General features: G+C 42.3%; 1 protein-coding gene across 7 annotated transcripts in view; it reads left to right on the forward strand.

The window, feature by feature from the left end:
- sbf1 (SET binding factor 1) overlaps nucleotides 1-27,200 on the forward strand; it is a 63,463-nt gene that overhangs the window by 21,716 nt on the left and 14,547 nt on the right. For 2 of the 7 annotated variants that reach the window (XM_067581590.1, XM_067581593.1), the window contains exons 3-26: nucleotides 2,164-2,301; nucleotides 2,595-2,723; nucleotides 2,943-3,053; nucleotides 4,395-4,472; nucleotides 7,210-7,239; nucleotides 9,388-9,493; nucleotides 10,378-10,510; nucleotides 10,907-11,015; nucleotides 12,640-12,753; nucleotides 17,489-17,566; nucleotides 18,200-18,313; nucleotides 18,412-18,540; nucleotides 19,081-19,179; nucleotides 19,300-19,507; nucleotides 19,892-20,004; nucleotides 20,262-20,411; nucleotides 21,902-21,970; nucleotides 22,221-22,382; nucleotides 22,573-22,838; nucleotides 23,041-23,213; nucleotides 23,321-23,394; nucleotides 25,197-25,389; nucleotides 25,493-25,620; nucleotides 25,705-25,880. In XM_067581590.1, coding sequence (XP_067437691.1) covers nucleotides 2,164-2,301; nucleotides 2,595-2,723; nucleotides 2,943-3,053; nucleotides 4,395-4,472; nucleotides 7,210-7,239; nucleotides 9,388-9,493; nucleotides 10,378-10,510; nucleotides 10,907-11,015; nucleotides 12,640-12,753; nucleotides 17,489-17,566; nucleotides 18,200-18,313; nucleotides 18,412-18,540; nucleotides 19,081-19,179; nucleotides 19,300-19,507; nucleotides 19,892-20,004; nucleotides 20,262-20,411; nucleotides 21,902-21,970; nucleotides 22,221-22,382; nucleotides 22,573-22,838; nucleotides 23,041-23,213; nucleotides 23,321-23,394; nucleotides 25,197-25,389; nucleotides 25,493-25,620; nucleotides 25,705-25,880 — 3,080 coding nt within the window. The remainder of the gene's footprint in view (nucleotides 1-2,163; nucleotides 2,302-2,594; nucleotides 2,724-2,942; nucleotides 3,054-4,394; nucleotides 4,473-7,209; nucleotides 7,240-9,387; nucleotides 9,494-10,377; nucleotides 10,511-10,906; nucleotides 11,016-12,639; nucleotides 12,754-17,488; nucleotides 17,567-18,199; nucleotides 18,314-18,411; nucleotides 18,541-19,080; nucleotides 19,180-19,299; nucleotides 19,508-19,891; nucleotides 20,005-20,261; nucleotides 20,412-21,901; nucleotides 21,971-22,220; nucleotides 22,383-22,572; nucleotides 22,839-23,040; nucleotides 23,214-23,320; nucleotides 23,395-25,196; nucleotides 25,390-25,492; nucleotides 25,621-25,704; nucleotides 25,881-27,200) is intronic. The other 5 variants (XM_067581591.1, XM_067581592.1, XM_067581594.1 and 2 more) reach the window with 5 other exon arrangements.

Raw genomic sequence — 27,200 nt, forward strand, 5'->3', positions numbered from 1 at the left:
ACTAAGAGTATTAATAGGATAACATACCCGTCCATACAGCTGGGTAGCAGCTGTAACCTGACTATGAGAGGATAAACAACTCACTATGATTCAATTTTATTTTGCACTTATTTGGCACAGTGTGATTTGTCACTAAAATATGAAGGGTTACTTCAGCTTACATATCTGTTTCACTCCTTCATGCTAATGTCTGACTATACGGTGAAAAACTACAGCCTGTGTTCTTTTTTTAATAAATATTATCATGATAATAGACCAAAATATGTGACAATGCATAGTTTCTAGTCAAATAACATCAAATTTTCTTAGGGGAGGACCCCCAGCCCTCCAGAAACCTAGGTGGAACCCTGGCCACATGTAGTAGGGATTGTTGCATTCATATTAGGATCTTGTCATGTCAGCATTGCGGCTGTCTAGTAATTCCATACCACCGTTTCTGCTCCCCGTTCAAATGCTGCACGAGGGAACAGAAGCATCTTTTGTGTTTAATTTCTAAATGTTCAATTATTTGAAAACGAGTCTATCAGACATGACATCGAGGGGGGGTTGGAAGCTCAGATATCCTGCAGTCCTGTCATTTCAATCCAGCTTTCTATGTCCATGGTGAAACTCGGTCTTCTATGTTTGTTGTAGGTTCTGTATTCACCCCTGAGACCCAAATTATTTTTAGATATAAGAAAACAAACATATTTTTACTGAACCAGTGAATGAAAAACATTTGATTTGGGCTCAATTCAACCCTGAAATGAAACTTGAGTTGTGAATCACAAGGCTGAATTTGTCCATGTACTGTGAAGTGTCTGGAAGAACGAACCAGAGTCTGTTTTTGGTCAATTCAGTGCATTAAATATCTGACATATAATTGTGTATCTTCACATCGATGCAAAAATCTGACATCAGCCGTCAGCTGTATTTGGCTAATAGAAGATTTGTTTACTTTAAAGGAATAGTTTGACAGTTTGGGAATAAGTCTTATTCTTGCCAAGAGTCAGATGAGAAAATCAATGCTGCTTTCATTCTTGAGAGTGGTGTCAATCTTCTCATCTCACCCTTGGCAAGAGAGTAAACTAGCTTATTTCCCAAATTGTTAAACTATTCCTAAAGAAACAGAGCAGGATGGACTCGAGCCTGCTGAGTCAGCATAGATTCACATAGTGATCGGCTGGTTAAAAGCGTATCCCAATATCTGAATTAGACATGAAAATAAAGACAGAAAGAAAATCAATCAATCAATCAATCAATCAATCTTTATTTATATAGCGCCATATCACAACAGAAGTCATCTCAAGGCACTTTTCACATAGAGCAGGTCAGACCATACTCTTTAATTTATAGAGACCCAACAGTTCCCCCATGAGCAAGCACTTGGCGACAGCGGTAAGGAAAAACTCCCCTTTAACGGGTAGAAACCTCAAGCAGACCCCGGCTCTTGGTGGGCGGCCATCTGCTTTGACCGGTTGGGTTGAGAGAGAGAAAGAGAGAGGGAAAGGGGGAGGGGGGACAGAAGAAAAACAATGACAACAACAAACAACAACAAGCACAAGCAGCAACAGCCAGGGAAGGATGCCATCAGGACTGTGAAATAGCTTCATAAAGAGTTTGGGTGTAGATTGACTGAAGATAAAAGCAAGCAGTAAAAGGCATGTGTAATATGTTTACACATGCCAGTCATACACTGACTTTAGATGAAGTCATTCAGTCAGTACATACCACAACATAATAAATGTCATATCTTCACATAAAACCCTGCTAATATTGACCTTGTATTGTTTGCTCACCTCACTCACAGTATTGATCGTTGCATTTACATTTCATGTTTTGCAAGTAAATATTTGAAAATTACATACTGCAACTTTTTTCAAACCCGCTACAATGTGATTAGAAATAAAAGTACAAAATGCAATTTCTCATCTATTCACATCATTCAGTCAGAGCTGTGTTGTCGTTGTTGTTGTCATATTATTAAAGCGGACGGAAAGTTTTCAGGACAGGTTTTGATGCCAAACCCCTGGCTGAGTCATCCTGAGGTGCTGGAAGAGCATGTGTATGTCTGATATGTCACAAAGCTTAGTATGAACCCTCATTTTTCTCTTTGTTCCTTCCTTCCCGTCACCATCTGATAACTACCCACTTCCTCCTCCTCCTCCTCCTCCTCCTCTCTAGTTCTGTCAGCCCAGCGGTTGGCAGCTGGTTCCTGAGCGGCAGCCTGCCTCCTTCTTCGTAGCGGTTTTGACTGACATCAGCTCGGACCGTCACTACTGTGCCTGCTTCACCTTCTGGGAGGGTCTGGACAACCCGCAGGTGAGGCAGCTGTTCACTTTCTCCTATCAATTGGAGTTAGTGGTGCAGCAGCAATGACATGATCCCTCTCTGGTTGCTCACAAAGGATGCGAGGCTGAGCTCTCTTTAAATTATGGGCCACATGACACATAGGGGCCCTAAAATACCTTTTTGCTGTACACAATCTTTACAAAATAACTATAAAACCAAACACAACATCCACAGCTGCTAATTCAATGATTCCTTTTGAATAGCACAATATATAATGTATGTCTGATGTAACTGCAGTAATGTCTGTCCGTCTCTGTGGTCAGCTGCAGAAGGCGGAGGCCAGCGAGGTGGACGAGGTAGATGAGGAGCTTGCCGTCGTCCAACAGGCTCAGGTCTTCGCCCCCAAGAGCCTGGTGCTGGTGTCCCGGCTGGACTACACCGAGGTGTTCAGGGTACGACACACAACCACAGCTCCTAATGTCCTACCATTTCTGAGTCTCCGTTGTGGTAAAAGACAGCAGCGTCTATCTTTTCTGAATGAACAGATGGGAGAAACACAATACTGGACACAACCATATTATTATTTAACAGTGTAGCTCTTTCATTTTTGTGTAATTGTATATTTTTGGTTGACCTCTGACCTCCATGTCCCTCCCTCCCCGATTGAACAGAACTGTCTGGGTTTGATCTACACCGTCCATGTAGATGGCCTGTCTGTCCCCTTGGAAACGGTGATTGGAAATCTCCTCACATGTGTCATCCCCATCGCTGGAGGCTCCCAGGTAACTGCTGACCGTTTGTGTCTTTGTCAAGCAGACGCCTGACTATCCTACAAAAGTCAAAGATCATGATTTGAGCTAAAGATAAACTGACACTATTCTTCAGTCTGTTTCTGATGCCGTTATAGCTCTTTGTCTTTGCTGTGCGGTACACACTCCTCGCTCAACAGTGCAGCTTATCCAGACTGTTAGCATCTTAGAGAAGTAGAGCTTGGCGCAGCCTGCTAGCACAGCACCATGTTCAACGCTGTCCGCTCATTTCAGTAAAGCCGCCTCTGTGTTAGCTCGGTACGACAGAAATACATCACCTGTGACGGAAGCGGTGCCCTTCATGTGTGTGTGTACTGTATGTGTGTAAAAGACTATGATTATTCATATGCACAAGTGCCTGCTGCTCGCATGCACATTTCTTTGTGCATGCATAATTTGATAATTTATGGATTACTATCTACAGACAGTCATGTGGTTGGAAATAACACAAATCTTCATAGAGCTGGTTTTACCGCCCTGACGGCCAGTGTCATGTACAGCTCTGTCAAACATCCTTTAAACATTCACTGCACACTTTCTCATTGACATTTTAGCTTTATTTGATTCATCATTGATCATTTTCATTGTTATGGACTTAACGTACTGGTAGAGGTTAGTGACAAAGCTCTGTGAAATGCAGCTGATACAGATTGTTAGCAGACAGTTTTAAACCACATCATTATATTTTGCAATGTTTGCCACGGCAGAAAACCAAATAACACAAACAAACGTGTGTTTTCTTTCTGTTGATACATGAAATAACTCAGTGAGTTACAGTAACAGTTTCTCCTCCAGTGTTTTTCCTTCATGCTGCAGACATTATTAAATAGATAACAAACTTCCACTGAAGTGAGTCAACAGTATGCAGCAAACTCCATCAGATAAGAAAAGGTTCTTGTTTTTGGCATCTTGTTGCAATTATGCATATGCATGTGCACGTGAACATGCACATGCAGCGTTGTGTGTTACTTGGTAGCGCATTTATTTTCAACAGTTTCTTATTTTTTCTTGTCGTTTCTGCCATTTTTCATCATTTTCTTTCTCATTTTTTCATCTATTTTGTAAGAACCGTGTGTCTTTTTTTCTCACCTCAAAAAATAGTGACTTCTCTGTTTTTTTTTTTTTAATCAGTTTTTTGTGCAACTAAACTAAACCAAACTAATAACACGTATTCATACTCATGGTGCACATTCAAATATAAGTGTCTTATTTTCTCTGAATCAGTTGAACCCTCCCAATGTGGTTTCCAGATGTTGTAACCCATGTGTTTGATTTCTGTGCACCCTACTGTACACTGGTTCCTCTGTGTTACAGATAAATGAGTCCCCACTTTGTAGTTTAGACAAGGTTCCTCAGGTGCTGGCCTGTGACTGGCTGCTGGCCTGTCTCCAGGTAACTTTCTCGTTCTGCAAGCTTCACCAATCAACAACCCGCTCAATGTTATTGATTCTGTTAATCAAAAAAAAGGCCAGAGTTGTTTTCTTTTCTTTAAGGAATGTCTTCCCTTCTTGCAGTCATTTCAAGTCATGCGTGATTAATGGCGCTTCAACTATTTTTGACCTGCTTTTTTTTGTGTGTGTGTGTGTGTGTGTGTTTTGTGATTAAACTGTTTCCACAGGATCATGTTAATCATTTCAAACATTCCTTTTTTTTTTTTTTTTTTTACTTCCTTTGCATTTGTCATGATTTTAATTTATTGCAACTATTAATAACCATTTTAGAACACTTATTATTTTCAAGTCATTTCCTCCTCTAAAACACAAACACGATGGAGCCCGTTGCTGTGCGGGTCGTAGTTCGGTTGCCGGGTGACCATATGGGACGGCAGATGGCTTCCTACCAGGAACGCACCGTCTGAATGAGAGAATCAGATCTAATCAGTATTAACACACATACAGACCCAAACAGCAAAGCTAATGCAGCGCTCTCCTAACACACTAACACACACGTGAAAACAAACACTCATGGGTGCACAGGTAACCTAAAGCCTCCAACCTGTTATTTTCCATTTAACTCATACATTCTGACTAAAAACTGATCAGTGGTTTCATTATAGAGCTGCATAATACCCATGATGCTCTATGATGTGAAGTATAAGACACAAACACACCCAATTTATCTCATTTCAAAAAAACAACCCATGTATATGTACACAGCTCGTTAAGGCCCTTAGAAATGATTTGTATGGCCTGCTCCAGCCGAGCACAAACAGTTTTATTTTGTAGAGGTGTAGGAGGACAGACCACTTAGACAGAGTAACACACACTTACACACATTCCTCTGACTGTTTAATCATACAAGAGCTTCCATTCAGTGAGATCATCCTCACAAAATATCTGTCATTATCACAGAGTCTGTGTGTTCACAGCAACCTCAAAAACACACAACACACCAACTCCTGCGACATGACAGCCGTCAGACATAGTGTCACACACCAGACCAATCTTAGCACGCTCGAACCCTGAATTAGTTTCTCTCAAACGACCCGACAACATTAATCCATAAAACCCCGACGTCTCACAATATGTTGTTGAGTTTTTTTTTTAGTTTACTTGTATTGTCTGCGCTGTGGCAGGCTGTCATGAACGAGGATGCAATGACTAACTGCTGTCTGAGGACCTGCCATCTAACCTCAGGCTATCAGACAAACTACCTGCGTTTATCTAAGAAAATGAGCAGTCACAGTTCCAGGGAAGCACTGCCGAGCAGCTTGGGAAACAACTGATATTTTACAAGTCTTTGACCACTAGGAAGTTACAACACTGCAGTCATTTATCTGAGTAGTTTACACAACCCAAATGTGAAGTGAACTCCAGGCTGTTGGCCTAATGTGAGAAATGGTGAATTTCAAAAGAAGAGTGGGCCTGTGGTCAGGTTCTCTGCTTAAGACCCTCTGAGAACAACACATCTGTACATGACCCTGACCCTCTCTATGTGTGTGTGTGAGTGTGTGTGTGTGTGGGTGATAGTCCCAGATTTCCCCACATGGTGAATTAATCATTTTTCATATGAAAACGATAAAGAATTCCCCTGGTAGCCATCCATTATTGATTGAGTTGTTACAGGAAGGAGTTAATTGTTCTCTAAAATCCCTGTGAAAGAGGGAATTCCAGTCCCAGTTACCGGACTCTGTTTGTCTCACTGCCAAGTGCTCCGATCCCATTTAAGAGTCAAACATTAGGTAAGAACCTTGAGGCTCGATTGAGAGAAAACCCACTCAGTTGTTCTGCTGGAGGTCAGTGTCCCATGATGGAGAAACAGGTCTGTTCTTAATGAAGCACGTAGCCTGTCCACTTCAGTTTTTCCTTTCACCTCTTTTTTTTTTTCAAGATTATTTTTTGGCCTTTTTCCTTTATTTGACAATCAGTAGAGAGAGACGGGAAACACAGGGAGAGAGAGAGAGGGGGGGTATAATATGCAACAGGGGTCCTGCAGCCAGGAGTGGAACTGTGGACATTGTGATTATGTGGTATGCACCTTAACCATCAGGCCACCAAGACACTCCTTCCCCTCACCTCTTATCAGTGGATTGTGTCAGTGAGTTTGAGGTCAGAGGGTGATTTAAGGTCTGCTCTAGGTTTCAGTTTTAGTACCTGTTACGGTTGAAAACAGTCACATAGTGTTGGAAAATTCCCTCATCTAATCAGTATCTGCTGCAGTGTAAATTCCATGCAAGACAAAAGTGAAAATTGCACACTATGAGGCTGTTCCTGACTCCAAATACAATAACTGAACAAATAATGATTCATATTGATAGATGAATTGATCAATATTTGTATTGCTGTTGTTCTGTGTGTTTATTTTGAGTGCAATGACATAATGGATCATTTAGTGCTGCCAAATGCCAAATGATGGCTCTACTTTGTTTTGCACATTTATTTTTCATATTTTCACACAGCCCTCTTCATCTTGCAGTTCATGTTTATCATGTTATTGTTTGTGCAGCTTACTTGTTTTGCCATGCTGATACATTACTGTCATATTGTTGTCAAGTTTGGGCATTCTATGCCCACACTCCTGTTGTTTCTAACCTGTGTCTTATCCTGCGGGGTGCTTGTGTTTGTGTGTGTGTGTGTGTGTGTGTGTGTGCGTGTGTGCGCGCGTGTGTCTCCGCTGGGTGCTTGTGTAGCCGGGCCAGGAGGAGAGAGAGGAGAGTTTGGTACGCCTGCCTGACTTCATTCTCCCCACGCCACCAATCAGCGCTTAGCTTTCTCAGCTTCCTTTTCTCCACCCATTTCCCTCAACTAAGGAGAACCAATCAAAACGCTTTGATACAGTCAATACGTGACCAACAACTGATCATTCATGTCACATGAAGTACCATAATGCACCTCTAATATAAGCATGAGCCTCTCAGCTTCTCCATATAGTCATGATTGACTTTAGGACTGATTGTTGGTTTATCTCCTTGATGTAACTGCTGTATTTCTGTAGAGGAACTGAGAGAGAAACTACACAAAGTAGTACAATTTAGATCCTACAGTACACTTTCAGATGAGAGTACTGTGAACAGCATCAGTTACGATGCATTCCAGATGCTCATCCACAGCTGTAAGTAAAAGTGGTAACCCCATCTACTTCAGTCATGTCTATAACTGCGCTGCAAAACATTTTTACATTATAAAAAGTACAATGTTTCAAGCCCAAACTGACTTTTCATCCCAGAATGAGCTCTGATAGCTCTGTGCGTGATGAAGAGACAGTTTGAGTTTGAAACATAGTGGCTACACAGTAGACAGAGCGTTCTATTGTGTAGCCAGTCCTTGGGTTTGTTTGTTTGTGTGTGTTTAGCACGCTGATTATTCCAATTACACCATGGCTCCTCGCCTGTGATCAAAACATCAGTATTGACTTTGTGTTGGCACTAATTTGTCAACCATTGGGTTACTTTACCACTCAACAAGCAGCAAAGTCTGCTGCATGAGAGCCATGCGGTTATCAGTAAAATAATGCACTCAGCATGCTATGCATATCATTATTAGCCCCTTTTTTTATTTAATCAGAGGTAGACAGCAAACTGAATTGAACACACCTGATGGTCAGTTGTTGTATCACAGCATTGAATTGCTAACAGCTCGGCTGCTGACGCTAACGCTGCTGCTGCTGCTGCTGCTGCTGCTGTAGAGAGCATGAGATTATGCTGCACCTGCTCCCTCTTAGCTAGCGCAGCACGCACACACACACACACACACACACACACAGCCATACTGCCTGGATGATTTTAAACACTTTCAAATGAAGCTTTTTCTTACACACATGGCAGATCTAATCCAACTGGTTTGTCTATGTTTAAAGGCCCCCGGCAAGACATAACTACTGTCGCTGAGACAAACATGCAAATTTGTTTCCTCTAATCATCAGGACTTGTGATCACCTGGATTATCTGGATTGTTTAATGAGTCTCAAATACTTAAATACATAAATCAGAAATCATGTCCTCAAGGTACGCTGTGTTCAATAGTCATGTAATCTCACCTCAAACAGCTTCATCTTGTGCTGCAATGCTAAGTCGTACTGTATAATTGTGCTGGTACGGTATTGATTTCTATTTTTGCAGTCTAAACCATCTGTGTCTCCACTCCCGCATACGCTTGTTATCCAAACCACACACACACACACATCAATATTTATCGGCTTTGTCTTCTGTCTGGAGGCACAGTAGATTTACAGTTTCTACAAAGTCAATTTGGTTATCTGCTGATGGAGAGACATAATGAACCTTATCTCTGTAAGATATCTCCGATGCAGTACGCAGGCTGTCGGAAGCTTCAGCCTTTTTTTCACCCATCGCAAGTCACATCGGATAAGAGTCTCTACTGTGTTAAATTTATCCCAGGACACGCTTCACGGCCCTAAACGAATCATCTATACACATTCACCCCCGATCAGTCCCCTTTCCACTTGTGCTCACATCAGACCGCGGTGGAAAATCGCCTGCGCATGACACCTGCCATGTCGCCGGTGATTTCTCTCCCCATAAAGGCTCATTGATACGGCGGCGCTGGTGTTGTTTTGCAGCGAGGTCGTTGGCATGGAGCCCTGCCCGGCTCCATTCTCTTTCTAATCAGCTGGAATGGCTTGTGTCTTATTTGTCGTGTACCTGCTAAGCTTCTGGGATTTCTTCATTTCTCTGTGGCTGACTCACGCTGCTCTCCGGACACGCACAACTGTGATTAAACCACACTGTCAAACCCCGTCTTTCTGAGAAACCACATTTGTTTTTTTGTTTTGTTTTTTTTCTCACCTCCCTTTTTTGAATCCCTCTTTTTTTTTTTTTTTCTCCTCCCCTCTCTTTCTTTATTTGTAGCGGACAATAACATTAGGCGCTGGCGATCGGCAAGTTATCCAGACACCCATCAACGACTCGCTACCTGTCAGCGGCAGCAGTGTGGCTCAGCTCTTCAGACAGCTTGGTACGGACTATTAGAATATGGGATTAATACTACACCTGTCCTGTCTCTAAATAGTGTTTTCCACATGTTATTGAGTATGGGGGGTTTGTTTATTATGATGAATTCTTGCAATTCTGCGTCTAAAATGGACGGGACTGCTTTTTATATAGCGCCTTTCTAGTCTTCTGACCAATCAAAGTGCTTTTACAATACATGTCAACATTCACCCACATTCATACACTGATGACAGAGGCTGCCATGCTCATCAGGATGTAATCTTAATGCACATTCACACACTGCTACTGCCCAGTAGACAGATTACTCCCTATTCACTCCCTATTTACCAAATAGTGCACTATATCTACTGTCTGCCAATTTATTGGAGCGTCTGAATTCCAAGTGTGAATTTTTGCTCTCTATAGTACCCTCAGAGATGCTAACAATTGAAAAAAAAAAGATAATAAATAAGTAATAATCTTCTGAAATATAATTGATTGTTTATCATATATGCTGTAGGGGGTAGTGAATGAGTGTACGAGGGAGGGATTTTTGGACACAGCCCAAGTCTGTCAAAAACAGTCTTTCCACACAGCAAATATGCAACTTTTAGATTACAAAAGGAGCTACAATCATGTGACAGTGTAATATTATGAAGAATATCCTCGCCAGTCTGCTTGAATGTTTCAGAATGTGGAAATGATCACATTTATGTTTCATATGTTTTTAGAATTACTAACACTATGTAGAAACCAGTTACTTTGTCTAACTAGTAATAGATGAATTCTAGCAAAACCTTTGATATGTTATTTCTGCGTTTGAACAATTAGTGAGATTATTATTGTAGAATATGATATATTGGATTCCTAGTGATGTCCCGTCTGTGCTCTCTTCTTCTTCTTCTTCAGGTATAATCAACGTGCTGTATCTGTTCTGTGCTGCTCTGACGGAACATAAGATCCTGTTCCTGTCCAGCAGCTACCAGCGACTAACGGACGCCTGCCGGGGGCTGCTGGCCATCATGTTCCCCCTCAAATACAGGTGTGTTCCCACTTCTCAGTCTCTTACTGCCATGTCTGCAGAGCTGTGAAAACACATTCAATCCCATATCTAACGTCATAAGATCCCAGACAGATGTTTACTTGCAGCCTGGAAATGTGCAGTTTATTTATATTATTGTTTTAGTTCCACATTTAGCATTTTATTGTTTGAGTAAAGAGATCCAGAAAAAACTTTGACCCCGCTCATTGGTGTTGATGCATTACATAATATGACATAACAGCAAGATGTTACATACAGTCAACAACTGTATACAAAACACAAACACACTGCAAATATACGTTAATATTTAGATAAGCTTTACAGAGCAGGAAAACAGATCCGCTGTAGCTGACGCCGTCTGATGTGCTGAATCTCTTCCTGTTTATGTCTTCCCAGCTTCACATATGTCCCCATCCTGCCGGGGAAACTCCTGGAGGTCCTGAGCACTCCCACTCCCTTCATCATCGGCGTCAACTCCTTCTTCCGCTCTGAGACACAAGAACTGGTGGGTTGGCATCAATACAACATGACAGACCAATGTAGCCACATTATGATAACACAAAGTGAAGCGTTTTGGTTCGGTAGATAAAGCAGGGAGCAGAAGCAGGGAGTCTCCAACTAGTAGGAGGCTTTTATTATGAAGCAGCTATAGGAAATGTCATGTGTTTGAGTCAGTGGAGCTTTAATAGCATTGTTGTTCTTCAATAAGAACAAGATAATGACTTATTTGGTGCTGTTAGGATCAGTTTTAAATATCCCAGGGAGGACAGTACAAGCAGAAACAGACACAGTGACATGTCAGATGAAGAGCTGTAGACGACAGGCTCTCACTGCAGTTTGAGCAAATCAGCACTCCTCCATGAACTTTTTTTTTTTACCTTGCTGTTCTGTGGAAAAACACTCCCACCTTACCAGCATCGCTGGCAGGGTGGTAGCGGTTGCTCACGGCTCAACACAGGGCAAGTATCCTCACCACAATTCCAGAAACAGCCAGTCAATGTTGTATTGTTCAACGATAATGCCAGCTTTTTTTTTCACGGTTCGTCTCGAAAAAGCGCTAACGAAGGCGAAGCTCGTCCATCATCGACCACGGATTTCTTACGAACAGCCTACGAAGAGATGACCGGCAATGTGTTCTGAATTAGAAAAGTAAACCGCTCTGGAACAGAAAGCAGCGGCCTGAAGCAGCAGAAAATGTCGGGAAGAAAAATGCCAGCTCAACACACACACACACACACCACACTCCATCAACAATAAACAAACAAGCAGTATCATTAAAACACCCAGCATGCACTGGGTCAATTCTAAACGAAATGAAACATCTGCTGCCAGTTTCCAGCAGAGGGAAAGAAATGTGTTACATGTGATATAATAGAATCAGTATTAAAGGTTGAATATATCATTCTGCTGTTTAATAAACTTTCTCTCAAAAAAAAAAAAAAAAAATCAGAAGGAGGAGATTTCCCAGCAAAGAAGCTATTATATACTTGTGGTTGATCTCTCTACTTGTGGCTGGCTTTGATTACAATGTGGAGTATGTTTCATGTAAACTCTCACTGACCCATTAAGCAATGGTTCATCTATCTTTTAATAAACTGCCCTTCTCTACCTGCCTACATCTTTAGATTAATTATGCCAACATACATGACAATTATCAGCGTCTAGATCTCACGATCAAAGAAAATAATTTGCCGCTATCTTATTAAATCCTGATGAGAGTGTGTGTGTGTGTGTGTGTGTGTGTGTGTCTGACCACGTGCTGCTGCAGGCCGCTCACCGTGCCGCCCTGATGGAGCCATTGTGTCACATAACAACGAGACGCTGTGTTTTGTACCGTAGTTCTCAATGTATGAGCGGCTGGTCAGGGGTCAGATGTTGTTTTCTGGGCAGCTTTTCCTGCTGTCCGCGGTGAAATGTGAATGTCTATTATGTCGTTTTGATAGCCAACGTCCTGTAATGAGCAGCTGCTGACAAGAGATGACTCGTCTTTGTCCTTCTCTCGCCGTAATCAGCTCGTGTATCACTCTGTCGTTCTGTTATCAACATCCCCAGAGGCAAAAATGAAAAGTGTTTTTAATGGTGACTGATAAGGATTCTCTTTGTGTGTGTGTGTGTGTGTGTGTTTTCAGTTGGATGTGATCATCGCTGACCTGGACGGCGGTACAGTCACCATCCCGGAGTGCGTCCACATCTCCCTGCTGCCTGAACCGGTCCTCCAGCAGACCCAGACCGCGCTCTCCATGGTAAGAGCTGCAGCGTAAATACCAAACACACCCATAATACACACCAGTGAGTACTGGGAAAATCTCATTACCATCTAGTGGGTGGTTTCTATCAAGCAGTAAATTCCTCGGTGGTGCTTTATGGGTTGAGATTCTCGGAAGCTCTTCAAGGATTTTTCCCTCTTATTCATTGCATTTTTTTTTTTCGTGTCATTTTGGTTTTAGTGTTTGATTTTATGCTCTTTTTGTTTTGTTTTTGCAGGTGGTAGATATGCTTTTTGTTTTGGTTTAGCTTGGACTGCTATTTATTTAGTTTTTCATTATGAAACCAATATTACCAGAAATGCTTTAGAGCTGCAATAAATAGTCAATTAATCAATATGTCAAGGAGATCTTGGAGTCATGGAATGCTGTCAAAATAAAGGTTATAATTTAAAAAAAGGTAAACAGTTGAGCGCTAAGAGAAACACTGCTCATAGCGGGAACAGACTTTGGCCTGTAGTTCTGTTGCCAGCTTTTTTTTTTTTTTCACGTTTTCTGGGAAAAATTCCACTTTTCGATGCTTCAAATTTTTATGAAATTGTGTATTTCATCTGATTATAATGCAAGAAATAATTGTTTATAAGTTGATTTATAATCATAAGCTAACAAGTTATTTGTAAAAAAAGCATAAATCAAGCAGCTGATTACTCAATAGAGCAGCTTATCAGTCTGTATCAGTCTGATAACAATTCATCAATGTTTTGATAAAACTTGTATGGTGCATGTCATGGCTCACTGAGAGCTTCATCATTAACTGAGGATGACGTGCTATATGCTTTTCAAGGGCTTTTTACAAAATGTTCTTTTTTTTTAATCTTGCACACCAAAAAAAAAGGATAAAAGATTTAGTTTCATTTATTTTACACGTTGATCAGCCTATCAGGTACTATTCCTGCACTGCGCTGTTGTGTTGACATCGTTTGCTTCAGATACTTCAAACAACACCGACTCTTATCAAACCCTTTTACCGCATCCTGCAGCTTCCCTCCCTTCCAGTATTCCAGTACCAGCCTGTTCTGAGAAGTGTTTTTTATACGTTTAGGCGTGTAAACAAATTTTCCAGCTTCCTTATTCTCTTATTGATACGAGCAGAGCACACTCATCTATCCGGTGCTGTTTACTCTGCACAGACAATGTCTCATTGTTTTGTTTACAAAGTGTCTCAGGTGTGTAGAGTATTTGCTTTTGCGGGAAATGACTCACAGTTTATGCTCATAATTTACTGGATATAGATAAAGAGCATTTGTTATGATTGCAGTCACATGTAAAACAAAAATAGGAGTCAATTACGATACACTGGGCTTGTCTGGAGCCTGCTCATATTTATTGAATGAATCAGATACAAACGTGCAGGCAGATATTGTTTATTTATATTATTGTTTATTGCCATTGCTCGCTCACACTTACTCATTCAAGGCTTTTTCTTAGTTTATATTCCTCAAAGTAGCAGCTGTTTGCCTTGATGACAGCTTTGCACACTATCGGTGATATTTTAACCAGCTTCATGAGGTGGTTTCTGTTAACAGGTGTGTCTTGTCAAAAATTAATTAGTGGAATTTCCTTCATTACTTTAAGACATGAAGGTCAATCAATCCCGAAAATTCCAAGAACTTTAAAAGTTCCTTCAAGTGACGTCGCAAAAACCATCAAACCATCAATATGAAAGATATTTTGGTTTGTTTGAACACTTTTTTGTTTACTACATGATTCCATATGTGTTATTTGATAGTTTTGATGTCTTCAATATTGTTGTAGAAATAAAGAGAAACCCTTAAATGAGTAGGTTTTGACAGTAGACAGTGCTGCTCACGTGCTGCACACTTGTAAACAGACCGCTAGACAGATTTTCTGTTTGTAAATTACTTTGAGTTTTCTTTTTTACAGCAGTATAAAGTATTTCCTCTTCTTGTGTTTGTTTATAACTTTTTATTAGCAGAAAGATACAGACCATGTTTATGATAGTCGCCGCACACTCAACCCATAAAAGTGTCCTCTACTGGTAAATCTGTTTTGTTTGCTACTGTGATCGCAGTCACGTCTAAAAAGAAATCATTCACTTAATTTGATTATCGTATCTTCATAAAAAAAGACTAACGAGTTTATGGTGAAAGACTGACAAACACAGCACAAGTCAAGGGACAGTTTTCCCTCTGCTGGTCGCAGCAGGGGTTTTCTGGAGTTTTCTGGAGTTGTAATGTCACTGAGGCAGAGGGCAGGATGTGTTTATTTGGGAGAGGCTGGAGTTGGCATCCACCCGCTCCGTCTCGACTCAGACATGCAAAGCGTGTGTTTAGATGCTGCGGAGAGCCCAAATTTTTTGGAGTGGGACATACTCTTCCCACGGAATCTGGCTGTATTTGGAATATTGTCATGTTAGAAATCCATTGTCCCTGTTTACTTCAAGAAAACAGAAGCTTAAGACGCAGTCTGTCTCTACGCTGCATGATCTCATATGATGTGAGACATGATGAGAGAACACAACATGCAAAATGATTGTGATGTTTAAGTCACACTTAATTCAATTGTGCTCATCTTCCCAGCTGTTGCTCTCCATCCACACTATGGAAAACTCAATGTTGATTAGGAAGGAAGGAAGATTGAGCTTCAGGGCTGGGCATGTTTAATAAATTACAACACCAGTACCAACACCAGTACCTTTAAAGTGATACCGATAACAACAGAGTACTTCATTCATGGGTGGTAAACTTGCAGGACATCACCTGAAGAACTAGTGCACGTCTACAGTATAATTTACAAAAGAAAGAAGTGTGAAGTTCATGTGAAGCTTCCCACCAACAGCTGTGTGTCAAAAGTGTCCTCAACAGTGAACCCTGACCCAATGACCGGAGCATTCACTAAATGCCAAGGCTCAAAATACATCCAACCGTATAATGAAAAAAAAATGAGTGTTTTTATTGCGAAATAAAGGGATCATTCCTCAGTGTTTATGTGTTTAGGGCTTTTTCTGTCACCGGCTGTTCTGTGTGGTTTATGGCTTATAACCTGGAGACTCTTGTGTGTTGTTGGTCCGTTCTCTGTGTCGGCGGAAAGAGAGAGAGGGAGCGGAGGCTGGAAAGGAGCCAGAGAGCGAGCGGTTCACTGGGTTATAGGTCTGTGTCCTCAGCCAGCGGAGCTTTAACCAACACAGATTTATAAAGTGGAGGATCATAGCTCCCATCGCTCAGGGTTCAAACTGCCTAGTTTGCGGTGGATTTGCCCGGGCGGAGGTCTAATGACCTCAGTCCGATCAGCTCATATACCTCCCTCACCGAAAATGAGACACAAGGAGATAATTGCAGAGCCGGAAAACTGATCCGCGTCTTTCTATAGCAGGGCTGTAATTTCTGAAATTGTCCGAAAATGTTCCCTGGAAGAGGAAGAAGCAGGTTTGGTGAAGGATGATGCTGGAGATTGTTGGGCAGCAACCGTGAGTCAGGGCTTAGCTGTTCTGCTCTCCTTTCATCTCTAGTGTGTACTCAGTATAAAACACATCCACTTTGGTAAACTCTTCAAATGTTATGTTTTCCTTGAAGTGAGACAAAAAGTCTGTCACTTATTTTAAGATATCACTCAATTTTGAAGTCAGAAATAAACCTAAAGTAAATAACAGATCAGTGCATTTTATTCTCATGTTTGGTCATATTTTGACATGTTCATTTGTCACCCGTATTGTTTTCTCACCCAACTATTTATATGCGCAGTATTTTTTTGCTTGAGGTCTGCAGAAAGAGCTTCTGTTTTGTCGGAGTAAACAGGACATCGAGTTTCTTACATGACAATATTTCAAGTACAGCCAGAGTCCGTGGGAAGAACATGTCCAACTCTAAAATGCGGGCTCCTCACAGTATCCAAACACACACTTTGCTGAGTTGTCTGAGTCGAGACAGAGCGCTGAATGCCAACTCCAGCCTCTCCCAAATAAACACATCCTGCCCTCTGCTTCAGTCACATTACAACTCCAGAAAACTCCGACCAGTAGAGGGAAAACTGTCTTTTTTTGTTCATCTTCAAACCTGAAACTCATCATCATCATCTTTTACATGTGACTGTGACAATAAAAAACAAAGCAGACTATGCAGGAGAGGATGCTTTTACATGTTGAGTGTGCAGCCGCCGCCAGCGTGTGACTTAAACGTCACTTCTGCTGAAGAGACGAAAAGATTCCGATCTGTGCGGAGCGACGAGGAGGCTCCTCAGATGAATGCAGGAATAAACCGAGATGTCATATTTCCATCATGTTTTCCATTTGGTTTTCCACTGTTTGAGATTTGACTGGCCCTCTGTTTATCTTGATGAACCAACTCAATACCAAAATATTCAAAAAACAGTAGTGGATCGAAATAAACATTCTTTTTTTTTTTTTTTTTTTACTGACTTTCTGGAAATTCAGTTAAAATTTGCACCACGTATGAATAGAAACATGGCTGACCGCAGACTGAAAATTAAGCTTACCCTTCAGTATCAAAATAGATGATGTTTTTGCCACTTACGCTAAATAAAAACTGCTCAGACTGTTTGACAGGTGATGTCTGGGAAGTGAAGTTTACACCAGAAACGCAAACAAACTCAAACGTAAAGCAGAATTTAAAGATGACAAAGAAAAACTCACGCATTAGCACTTTACCGCTATTCCACTGATGCAGCAGGAGAACGGTGGCGGTGAGATGAGAGGTCGCTAACGGTGATTAATGATGGTGTTGTTTGCTATTTTTAGGTTTTGGATCCAGAGCTGGAAATCGCTGATCATGCCTTCCCCCCACTGTCCACGCAACCCTCTGCACTCAAGATCCAGGTAAGAGAAATGTCTTTTAATAACAGTGAGATGTTGAATGTCGTTGGAATGTTTTTTGGCACATTTTTGTGGACAGCAACAGTAGAGAGTTGACAGGAAATGAGAGGAGAGTGAGACGAGGAATCGCATGCAACAAACGTCCCCGGGCCAGATGGCAGTCGGGGACGTTGCGGCACTTTAACCCCTTGACCACCGAGGCGCAGCTGCTGTAATGTTTTAATAATGTCTTTTCTATATTTTTGGCAACAAATGATCCAAATGAATGTTTTGTTCTCTAGCCCTCTGTTTTTTATAGTACAGTCAACACAGTAGATTCTTATGTACTTCCTGCCACAATGACAGCTTCCAGCAAAAGTGGACAAATTTAGTTTCCTGTCACGACTCTGATTGCAAAATAGATTTTGTATTTTGTTCCTACTGGCATGAAAACGATGTTAAAGGTCAAAAAATTAAGTGGAATAAATCTGTTGACACTCAGTCCAGGATTCTTGGAAGTTTTCCAGATTCCATTTCAGTTCCTCATTCTATTATTCCTTTTAGTTCTGGTGTGTATGTGTGTGTGTGTGTGTGTGTGTGTGTGTGTGTGTGTGTGTGTGTGTGTTGGCTTTAGCTTAACTGTTCTGTGTGTTTCAGGATAAGGAGATCCGGGCAGTCTTCCTGTGGCTGTTCGCTCGGCTCTTCCAGGGCTATCGTTGGTGTTTACACATCATCCGCATTCACCCCGAACCAGTCATCCGCTTCCATAAGGTAGAGTGTGTTCAAAGTGAAGCCGACAGTGTATGTGTGTGTGTGAGAGCTCCCTGAGGCAGAACAGAGTAAGTCAGTGTTGACGTGTGTTTCTCCAGGCTGCCTTTCTGGGCCAGAGGGCGCTGACAGAGGACGACTTCCTCATGAAGGTGCTGGACGGCATGGCGTTCGCAGGCTTTGTGTCAGAGAGAGGGCCCCCCTACAGAGCCACTGATCTGTTTGATGACGTGAGTCTGCCACTACAATGCTCACCACTAGATTTTTTTTTTGTGTCAGCGTTTAGTGAGACTGTGGTGATGATTTACCCCTTCACTTACATTTCAAAAATAAAAGATGATGACTCACTGAAGGCTGGTGAGAAAAAACAATATTTTACAGATAATTTCTCAATAATTTCTTGAAAGTTTCTTGGAAAGTATTTTGTGGTAATTATAGAGAAAATGGGAACAGTTGTGAGAGTGTTATTTTAGATAGGATTTAATTTGTTGTTGACTACAGTATCTTATATAAGTAGTACCAAGTTACACAGTTCTTTCCAGGAAACTTCTAAGAAATTATTTAGAAATTATAGACACGTAAATTATTATTTTCAATATAAATCATCCACTCTCTGCAGTAGTTTTTTAAATTTTGTTGATATATTTATTCATTAACTTTTATAATACTTAAACCATCAGTGTCAATGAGTAACTGGTGGTAATGGAACATACATGGCTCAGATATGAAAGAAAGATGCTGAAGCTTATTTCTTTCTCTTCTTTCCACAGCTGGTAGCCAATCAGGTGGAGCGGATACGACAAGAGGAGACCTGTCCGCAGAAAGTGATGAACCATGTTAAGGAGCTGGCTGAGCTGCTCTTCAAAAACGTACGTTCTCAAATGAAATTGACAGCTAATGCCATACCCCAGCCCTGCTATTTCCTCTTCCTGTCTTATCATTTTCTTTCTTCTTCATTTCTTTCTTTCTTTTCTTCCCCCTCCCTCCAGGAGAACCCTTACCCAGCTGTGGCCATGCACAAAGTCCAGCGGCCGTCAGAGAACAGCCAGAACACCGCGCAGAGTCAGTCACCCTTCCCTGTGCTGGACGAGGTTGCGGTGCAGCTCTTCATCGACCACGCCGCCGCCAAGCTCAAGACCGCACCGCCTGTGGTCAAGGCAGAGCTCAAGGGCATGGTGCCGTCCGGGCCCCCACTGGGTGAGCTGGGGGAGAGGGCTGAGGGTTTGAAACTGTCCCAAAAGTCTCATAACCTGAGGTGGAAAAGACTTTTTTTGGACTAAGAAGGAGAAGATGGGGAAGAGGCATGCAGCAGAAAAGTGAAAATACTGAGCAGTAATGTTGTAAAAATACCAAAACAATGTTGGACAGACAGAAGGTGGCAAAAGTTTTTCTGTACTGGGTTTGACAGTTGGTTTCACAGTTGGTAGAAACACATCACACCAAGTTCAGCATTTACACTTATGCCTCTGAAGTTCCTGTGTGAACTTTTCACTCACACAATCAGCCTCACAGTGTGTGTTTAATGGGGTTGAGTTCTACAGTGATGAATGAGTGTCTGATCACTTCTTCCTGTCTCCGCAGGAGATTTTGTGGACAGGAACGGCAACGTGATGGCGAACAGCGCCCGCAGGCTGGAGGTGGTCAGGAACTGCATCACATACATCTTTGAGAACAAGATGCTGGAGGCCAAGAAGGTAATACATCTCTGATGACCAGACTGATTGGACACCTCAGGATAGTTTCCTACAGTTTGATGAATTCTGACAAAAAACACTGGAAACCCACATGGCAGAAAAAAGTCAGTTTTTCATTAATAAAAAAAAACATGACAGAGTGGTTCAAATTTTTCATATGTACCTTGAAAATGTGTCATTATTTGTTGTAATCTTGTGCTGTGAGTCACTGAGTTTATTTTCATGAAGTGACTGAGCTTTGTGTCTCCTGTGTCCAGCTGATGCCGGCTGTACTGCGGGCGCTGAAGGGTCGAGCAGCTCGGGTTTGTTTGACCCAGGAGCTTAATCAGCACGTCCTACAGAACCGAGCGGTGCTGGACGACCAGCAGTTTGACTACATTGTCCGCATGATGAACTGCACCTTACAGGTCAGCCTGCTAACACTACTACACTGTAAAAGCAAGAGCTAAAAGTCTTAAAGAGGAACTTCACAGATCTTACACATGAAGATCATTTGTTAAAACAGCTGTATAACATCTTCTGTGGTCTGGAGGAAGCTCTCCAGAGTCTGACTAAGTAACTCTAATGATGCCAACAGTCTCTGTTTGGAGACTACAAATTTATAACAGAAAGACAAACTGATGATGTGGACATTTGAAGAAGAGGGAATTTATCAGACAGGGGTCTTTAAAAGAAGATACCGTTGAATTGCATTATGGGAAATGTAGGATCTAGTGTTTCTGTAGCTTGACATACAGGCTAAAGCTCTTTTCAGACAATACGTAATGCTGGCTTCATCCGTCTGTTAACGTGTGGAGGAGAAAAAGTAAGCAGGGTTTGAACTTCTCTCTCTAGTTCTGTTTTTTTTCTTTTGTTACACAACTATTTTTGTCACTTCTCGTGTTCACAACCAAGTGCTACGAATGCCTTCCAAGAGAGACTGAAAACATGTGCTGTTATCCCCATATTTAAACAATTATGTGGCCTTCTCTCTATTACAGTCAGCTTTTCACTCTGCCTTTTAGTGCCGCTGTTTGAAACAGCTATAAATACTTTTGCCATGTTGTATGAACTAGTTCTTCTCTAACATGATCTGGTCCTAAAAGTCAGGATACCTCGGCTGCTTCGATATTTAACTTTCTGTCTCACACATGATTCCCAACTTTATGGAGGTGCAACACTAAATCTTTGGTCTTGAAGTATAAATGAAATGAAACGGTACATTTAGTTCTGCTGCGACAGACAGACTTGCTCTGTAAATGACATGTTCTTTGTCTTCTGAGGGGAAAAAATAGCATCAAAAAGAGAGAAATCCAATCAGCAATGAGATTTGTGTTCAACAATCTTATAAGACATTGTATACTGCAGATGTACAAAAGTTATTTTCAGTAGATTTACTGAGAGATATTGTGATCATTTGAGTAACTTGTCAAGACTTAATTTTGGGTACCCAATAATTATTCTAAATAATTAATTCAGATGTCATGAAGGCAACTCTGTCTGCATAGACCAGTCACCATGTTGTACGTTATTGTTTACAACGATGGAGAACTTATTTGAACTGTATACCTACAATATTAGCATGCGGCAGTAAGTGTTACTGTTTTATCACTAGTGTGATGACTCTTCCCCCTGAGAGACTTCTTGTTTCTTTCTTTGAATAATTATAATTTCTGTAATTTCACTTGGACTGTAATGTACTAAAGGAGAAGTAATTAAGATCTCATTAGATATATTATTACAGATACCCGTTTAAAGATTCACAGTATGTACATTTGCATTACATCAGCTTGTGATAATAGTAAACATGCAGGACAGATGAGATTCAATGAATAGTCCAACTATAAGCCTCGGATGTTATGTTTTGGTTCTGTTGTATGTTTTGCAAGCTGACACGTCATAATCTGTTTCTATACAGGACTGCTCGCATATGGATGAACATGGGATTGCCGCTGCCCTGCTCCCATTGGTCACAGCCTTCTGCAGAGTAAGTTCACAACCAGCATCACCAAAAATTTCCCAAATCCAGCCACATCCTCAGGAACCCCACAGAGCCCAGTGGTTTTACAATTCACCGAGTGGGAGGAGGTTGAGATGAGAGCTGTTTGAGGTTGACGGGATGTCTCATGTGGTGTGACACTGGACTCCTCAGAGGCTGCTTACTCTGAATCTTCATATATTTTAAGTTGCTGCTTTCTCTCATAAAAGTGTCTCCCTGTTTCCTTGTTTTCTAACAGAAACTGGGGGCAGGCATCACTCAGTTTGCCTACAGCTGCGTACAGGAGCACATGGTCTGGACCAACATGCAGTTCTGGGAGGCTATGTTCTACAGCGACGTGCAGAACCACATCAGGGCTCTGTACCTGGAGACAGAGGACGGAGATCAGCAGAACAACTCGGTGAGCTCACACACAGCTTTACCTGATACTGGACAAAGAAATGATTAAGTGCTGGTAGATTTAGGAAACACATCTGGCACCACAGCCAGCAGACTAATAATTCAGCGTCCCATCCTGCTGAGCAGAGTGTCATTTTTGTCTGGAGATCATTAATCTTGAATGAACCTCTTCCGCTCCGGTTTGTTGTCAGGAGCAGCAGGACGGATCAGGCAGCGGGCGGGAAATCGGCGCCCTGGAGCTGGCATCGGAGCAAAACAGGATGTGGCCGACGCTCAGCAAAGAAATGCAAACGGAGCGCGTGCAGAAGGAGGAGAGCACGGTGTTCAGCCAGGCCATCCACTACGCCAACAGGATGAGCTACCTGCTGCTGCCGCTGGACACCAGCAAGAACCGCCTGCTGAGGAGCACGGGCCTCGGAGACGTGGAGAGCGTCAGCAACAGCTACGTCACGAACAGGTAGGAGCCCGCGTACAACTCTGAAAAAAGGAGAGATGTTGTTACATGCAAATTGTCTGCACACTGAAAATCTCAAGCTCCCACAAAACTGTTCATTGAGGTGATGTTTCAACCTACAAGGTCTTCATCAGGCAAACATCCTTGTAAACAAAGCAGCTATCTAGAGACAGAAAATTCAAAGCTTTTCTTTTGTTTCTTGTAGTATTGCAGGCAGCATGGCGGAGAGCTACGACACAGAGAGCGGCTTCGAAGATGCTGAGAGCTCAGACGTGGCCAACTCAGTGGTGCGCTTCATCAACCGCTTCGTAGATAAAGTGTGCAACGAGAGCGGCGTGACCAACGAGCACCTAAAGGCTCTCCACACCATGATACCAGGTAAATACTCCCTCATCTCTCTTTGCACTGTGTCACGTCAAACTTCATGGAATAATCAGCCGCTTTAATTCTCCGTACTCACCTCTCTGGCGTTTGTTCTCCCGCAGATATCGTTCAGATGCACATCGAGACGTTAGACGCAGTCCACAGGGAGAGTAAGCGACTGCCGCCGATCCAAAAGGTAACCAATTCCTATTTTTACGTTCCGCTGGAGAAAGGCCTTGCAGAACCCCAGCCAGCCCCGCCCACTCCCCTCTCCACCAATCCTCCCCACCAATCAGGCTCACAGTGTCACAGCAGGTACGTCTGTCCGGCCAGAGACAGAACCGTGTGACTCACAGCACGCCTGAGCAGTGCATGCTGGGTGATCGCTCTGCCTGGTTTGCCGTTTGGTGTCACGAGGGCCCGGCGGAGCTGCTGCAGCTCCCCCGAGGCCCCGCAGACCTGAGTGCCTTCAGTCTGAAGGGTGCAGTGTAACGGAGAGGGATGGTGGCCAAGCTGAGCTCCATTAGACGTGTTTTGTCGTTTCATTAAAGACCGCATGGAACATGTAACCCCCCCCCCCCCCCGCCCCCGCCCCTGCCCCTGCCCCCTCCTAATATTATTAATCCCTTAATCCTCAGCATTTTTCTTTTGTAACACACAAGCTCATATCCAGAGTATTTATAGATCAGTCGAACTACTATAAATGAGGTTGTGGGCTGAGCAAAACAACAAGTAATATGTACATAATTTACAGCTTTCGGGGCCCCGCACTGAAAACTCCTGTCTGTCTCTGCTGTGTGGCTGCAGCTGGAATGCAGACATGTGTGGCATTAGGTGTTGTGCAACACATTATGAAACAAGTTACCAAACTTGTAGTTCATTTCCTATCAGTGGTGGAGTTCCTTAGGAAGCTCTCCGGGCCTCACTGTGGGACAGGAAGTGATGTAAAGGGCCTGAGGACAAAGCCAGCGTCATATTTCATTTAGAAAAAGCTCAAGTTTGAAAACGAGAGTCCTGTAATCAAGCTTCAGACCCTCAGGGACAGTTTAAAACACTACGGTTCATGTATTTTGTTAAAGGAATTTGAAATGAACATCCCATCGTATAAACACACACAAATGAATATTATTATGTTCCTTTCTGTGTATTTATATTTAACATCATCTCTGCCAAGATCCCACCAATCCAGCTCCACTCACATGTGTGTTATGCATTTTAACATTATCCTCTGGAGTTTTTAGTAGTCTAAACTTCCCAAAAAGTGCAGGTCATCAGCATGATTGTAAAAGCATGAGATTCTGATGAGTGGAGTGTTTGTTATTTGGTTATTTGGAAATAACCTGTTTTTCCATATATGGCAGTAATAGCTGCAGCATGTTGGCATTTCATTTAGGTGTAGCAACATCATTTTGTTCATATATTGTCACTAATTTTAGTTGTAGATGTATTAGACAGTATTAAACTATATAGTAAGGAAAAAGCAAAATAAATGTAATTCTGTGTAGTAGAATTTTGATCTGTCTGGGTCTTAAACCCTTTAGATTCATCTCATGACCAGCAATGGTGGAGACTGTGTTAAATTTCTTTGCAAAATCTGTGAATTTTGTATTTTTACAAATTTGCAGCTTCACAGAACTTGTTTAACAATTTTGTTCTGGAAACCAGACTGTTAGGAACATATATGAATTTGCAAAGTCTTTAAAGTTTATAAAATATTATGGAGAATTTCCTGTATTGACATTTTTTCTCTGTTTTTAGACTTCCTTCATTTCGCATTCTTATAGGAAAAGTTTGAATGTGTAGCAGCAACATTTTTTGCATAAGATTAAAAGAAATGAAACTCTGGAAACAGTCTGGAATCTGGACAGTAGTGACATTTACACTTCTCCGTTTCCCCCCCTCGATTTAATTCAAATTCTTTCCACTGCTGCATCATTAATCTTCCTCTCTCTCTCTCTCTCTGTGTCTCTCTCTGTCTCTCTCTCTGTCTCCGTCCAGCCCAAGCTGCTGAGGCCGACCTTGTTGCCGGGGGAGGAGCTAGTGATGGACGCCATGCGGGTCCACCTCATCTCAGACGGGCGCGAGGAGGCCACGGGTCTGATGGGAGGTCCTCCTCTGCTTCCTGCCGAGGGAGCCATCTTCCTCACCACCTACCGGCTCATCTTCAAGGGCACGCCCACCGACCCGCTGGGTGAGAGATGACACGTACACACTAACAGCTTCCCCATCAGTGATAACAGAGGTGTAGTCAGGCGTTTTGACTCCTCTAAACTCTGCTCTTTGTCTCCCTGCAGTGGGTGAGCAGGTGGTGACTCGCTCCTTCCCCATCGCCTCTCTGACCAAGGAGAAGAGGATCTCCGTCAGTCTACCCATGGACCAGTTTGTCCAGGAGGGGCTGCAGCTACGATCCTGCACCTTCCAGGTACTCTTAACATTCTCAACTCCTGCGTTACACTCTGCAACTCTGCCTGTATCTCACCGGCTCGTCTCTTGTCCCTCTTGTTAGCTGATGAAGATCGCGTTCGACGAGGAGGTGGCGTCGGACCTGGCCGAGGTTTTCAGGAAGCACATGCACAAGCTGCGTTATCCTCAGCACGTCCAGGGTACCTTCGCCTTCACCGTGGGTCAGTGCGGCAAACTGGTGGTGGAGCATAAGACAAAGGACAAGAACCAGTCACTCAAGTAAGGAATGACCTACGTTCTTTTAATGTAAAAAAACACACAGCCCGAAGTTATCAAACTGAAAATACAAGTTCTAGTTTTGCCCCAAGGAAGCATCCATCAGCCAAACTAGCACAGTTACTGACAGACTGTTTATCACTCCTGAGCTTTGACCCCTTCACACCCTGCAGGTCAAGTACAGGGCGTCTGTTGCTAGAACAGTAAGTCAGCAGGTGACACAGATGATGCTTCACATCTGTAATATCAGCTGAATTTACAGCTGCTGCTCTCATGTTTGCCCTACTTACCAAAGTCATTCATTTACACCTCGAGCTCAAGAATTTTCTCTCCATATTTCAACACGTTGTCTCTCAACAGCAGGCGAAGGTGACGTGAAGTTACGGTGTGTTGTGTAACCTAGTGGGTGTAGCCAAGAGTCACATCCAGCATGATTGAAGCTCTTTTTAACTATGATATTATTAATGACATGCCTGAGAATGAAAGGCTTTACTTTGAAGTGAACTGCAGTGCAGGAGGAGCAAAATGAAATAAACCAACTACATAAAAATGTAACAGATCTGATAGCACACACGCTAGTAAAGTTGAACAAAAACACAGAGGGACTTAAGGGTCTTCTAGACGGGGATAGGCTTTTGTTTGCATTGTTGTGGGCAGGACACAGAAAGATTTAGTCAAATCAAGGATGGCTGTGTGTTCGCCAACTCAAATATCAGCCATGCTTTAGCTGGATGAGAAGAAAAGAAAAACTAAACCTCAGCTAGGCCGATTTAAAGGTATCCTGTGGAGTTTTCTTTTAAACAAACAAAGTTCCTGTTTATATTCAGTGTATCTCATTTAAACACTTTGTCTGTGTGTTTCCTTGAGGCCCATCAAACATGTTGAATGTGTTTCCTTATTAAACATTTGCAGAGCCGAATTTTAAAAGATTTTAGTACCAAACATCCATGTTTGCAGACTTGCAGTCTTATCAACTTATCCTACGATATAAGGACATGACCTCCATACTGCCCATTGTGTTTACTTGCATGTTTGTTTACATAAGAATGTCACTAGCATTTTAGCCAACATGATGCCAGAATAAACATATAATCTGTCTACCTGTTTCAGCAGGTTGTTTCCAGAAGGTTTCAACTTTCTGATAAATCCAGTTTTCACTAACCACCACTAAGGAAATGCCCAGTACATAGATGGCACCTCACCCCGTGTTTAAACAGCAAATGTGTCAGACGTGTTTTTCACACAGACGTCATAAGCAACAGATCTATGCAGCTGTCAGTACCAGCTCAGTGCAGGCTCGCGTCTCACACGCGTTACCACAAC

Source organism: Thunnus thynnus, chromosome 23 (assembly GCF_963924715.1).
Source record: "Thunnus thynnus chromosome 23, fThuThy2.1, whole genome shotgun sequence".
In the NCBI taxonomy this organism is placed as follows: domain Eukaryota; kingdom Metazoa; phylum Chordata; class Actinopteri; order Scombriformes; family Scombridae; genus Thunnus; species Thunnus thynnus.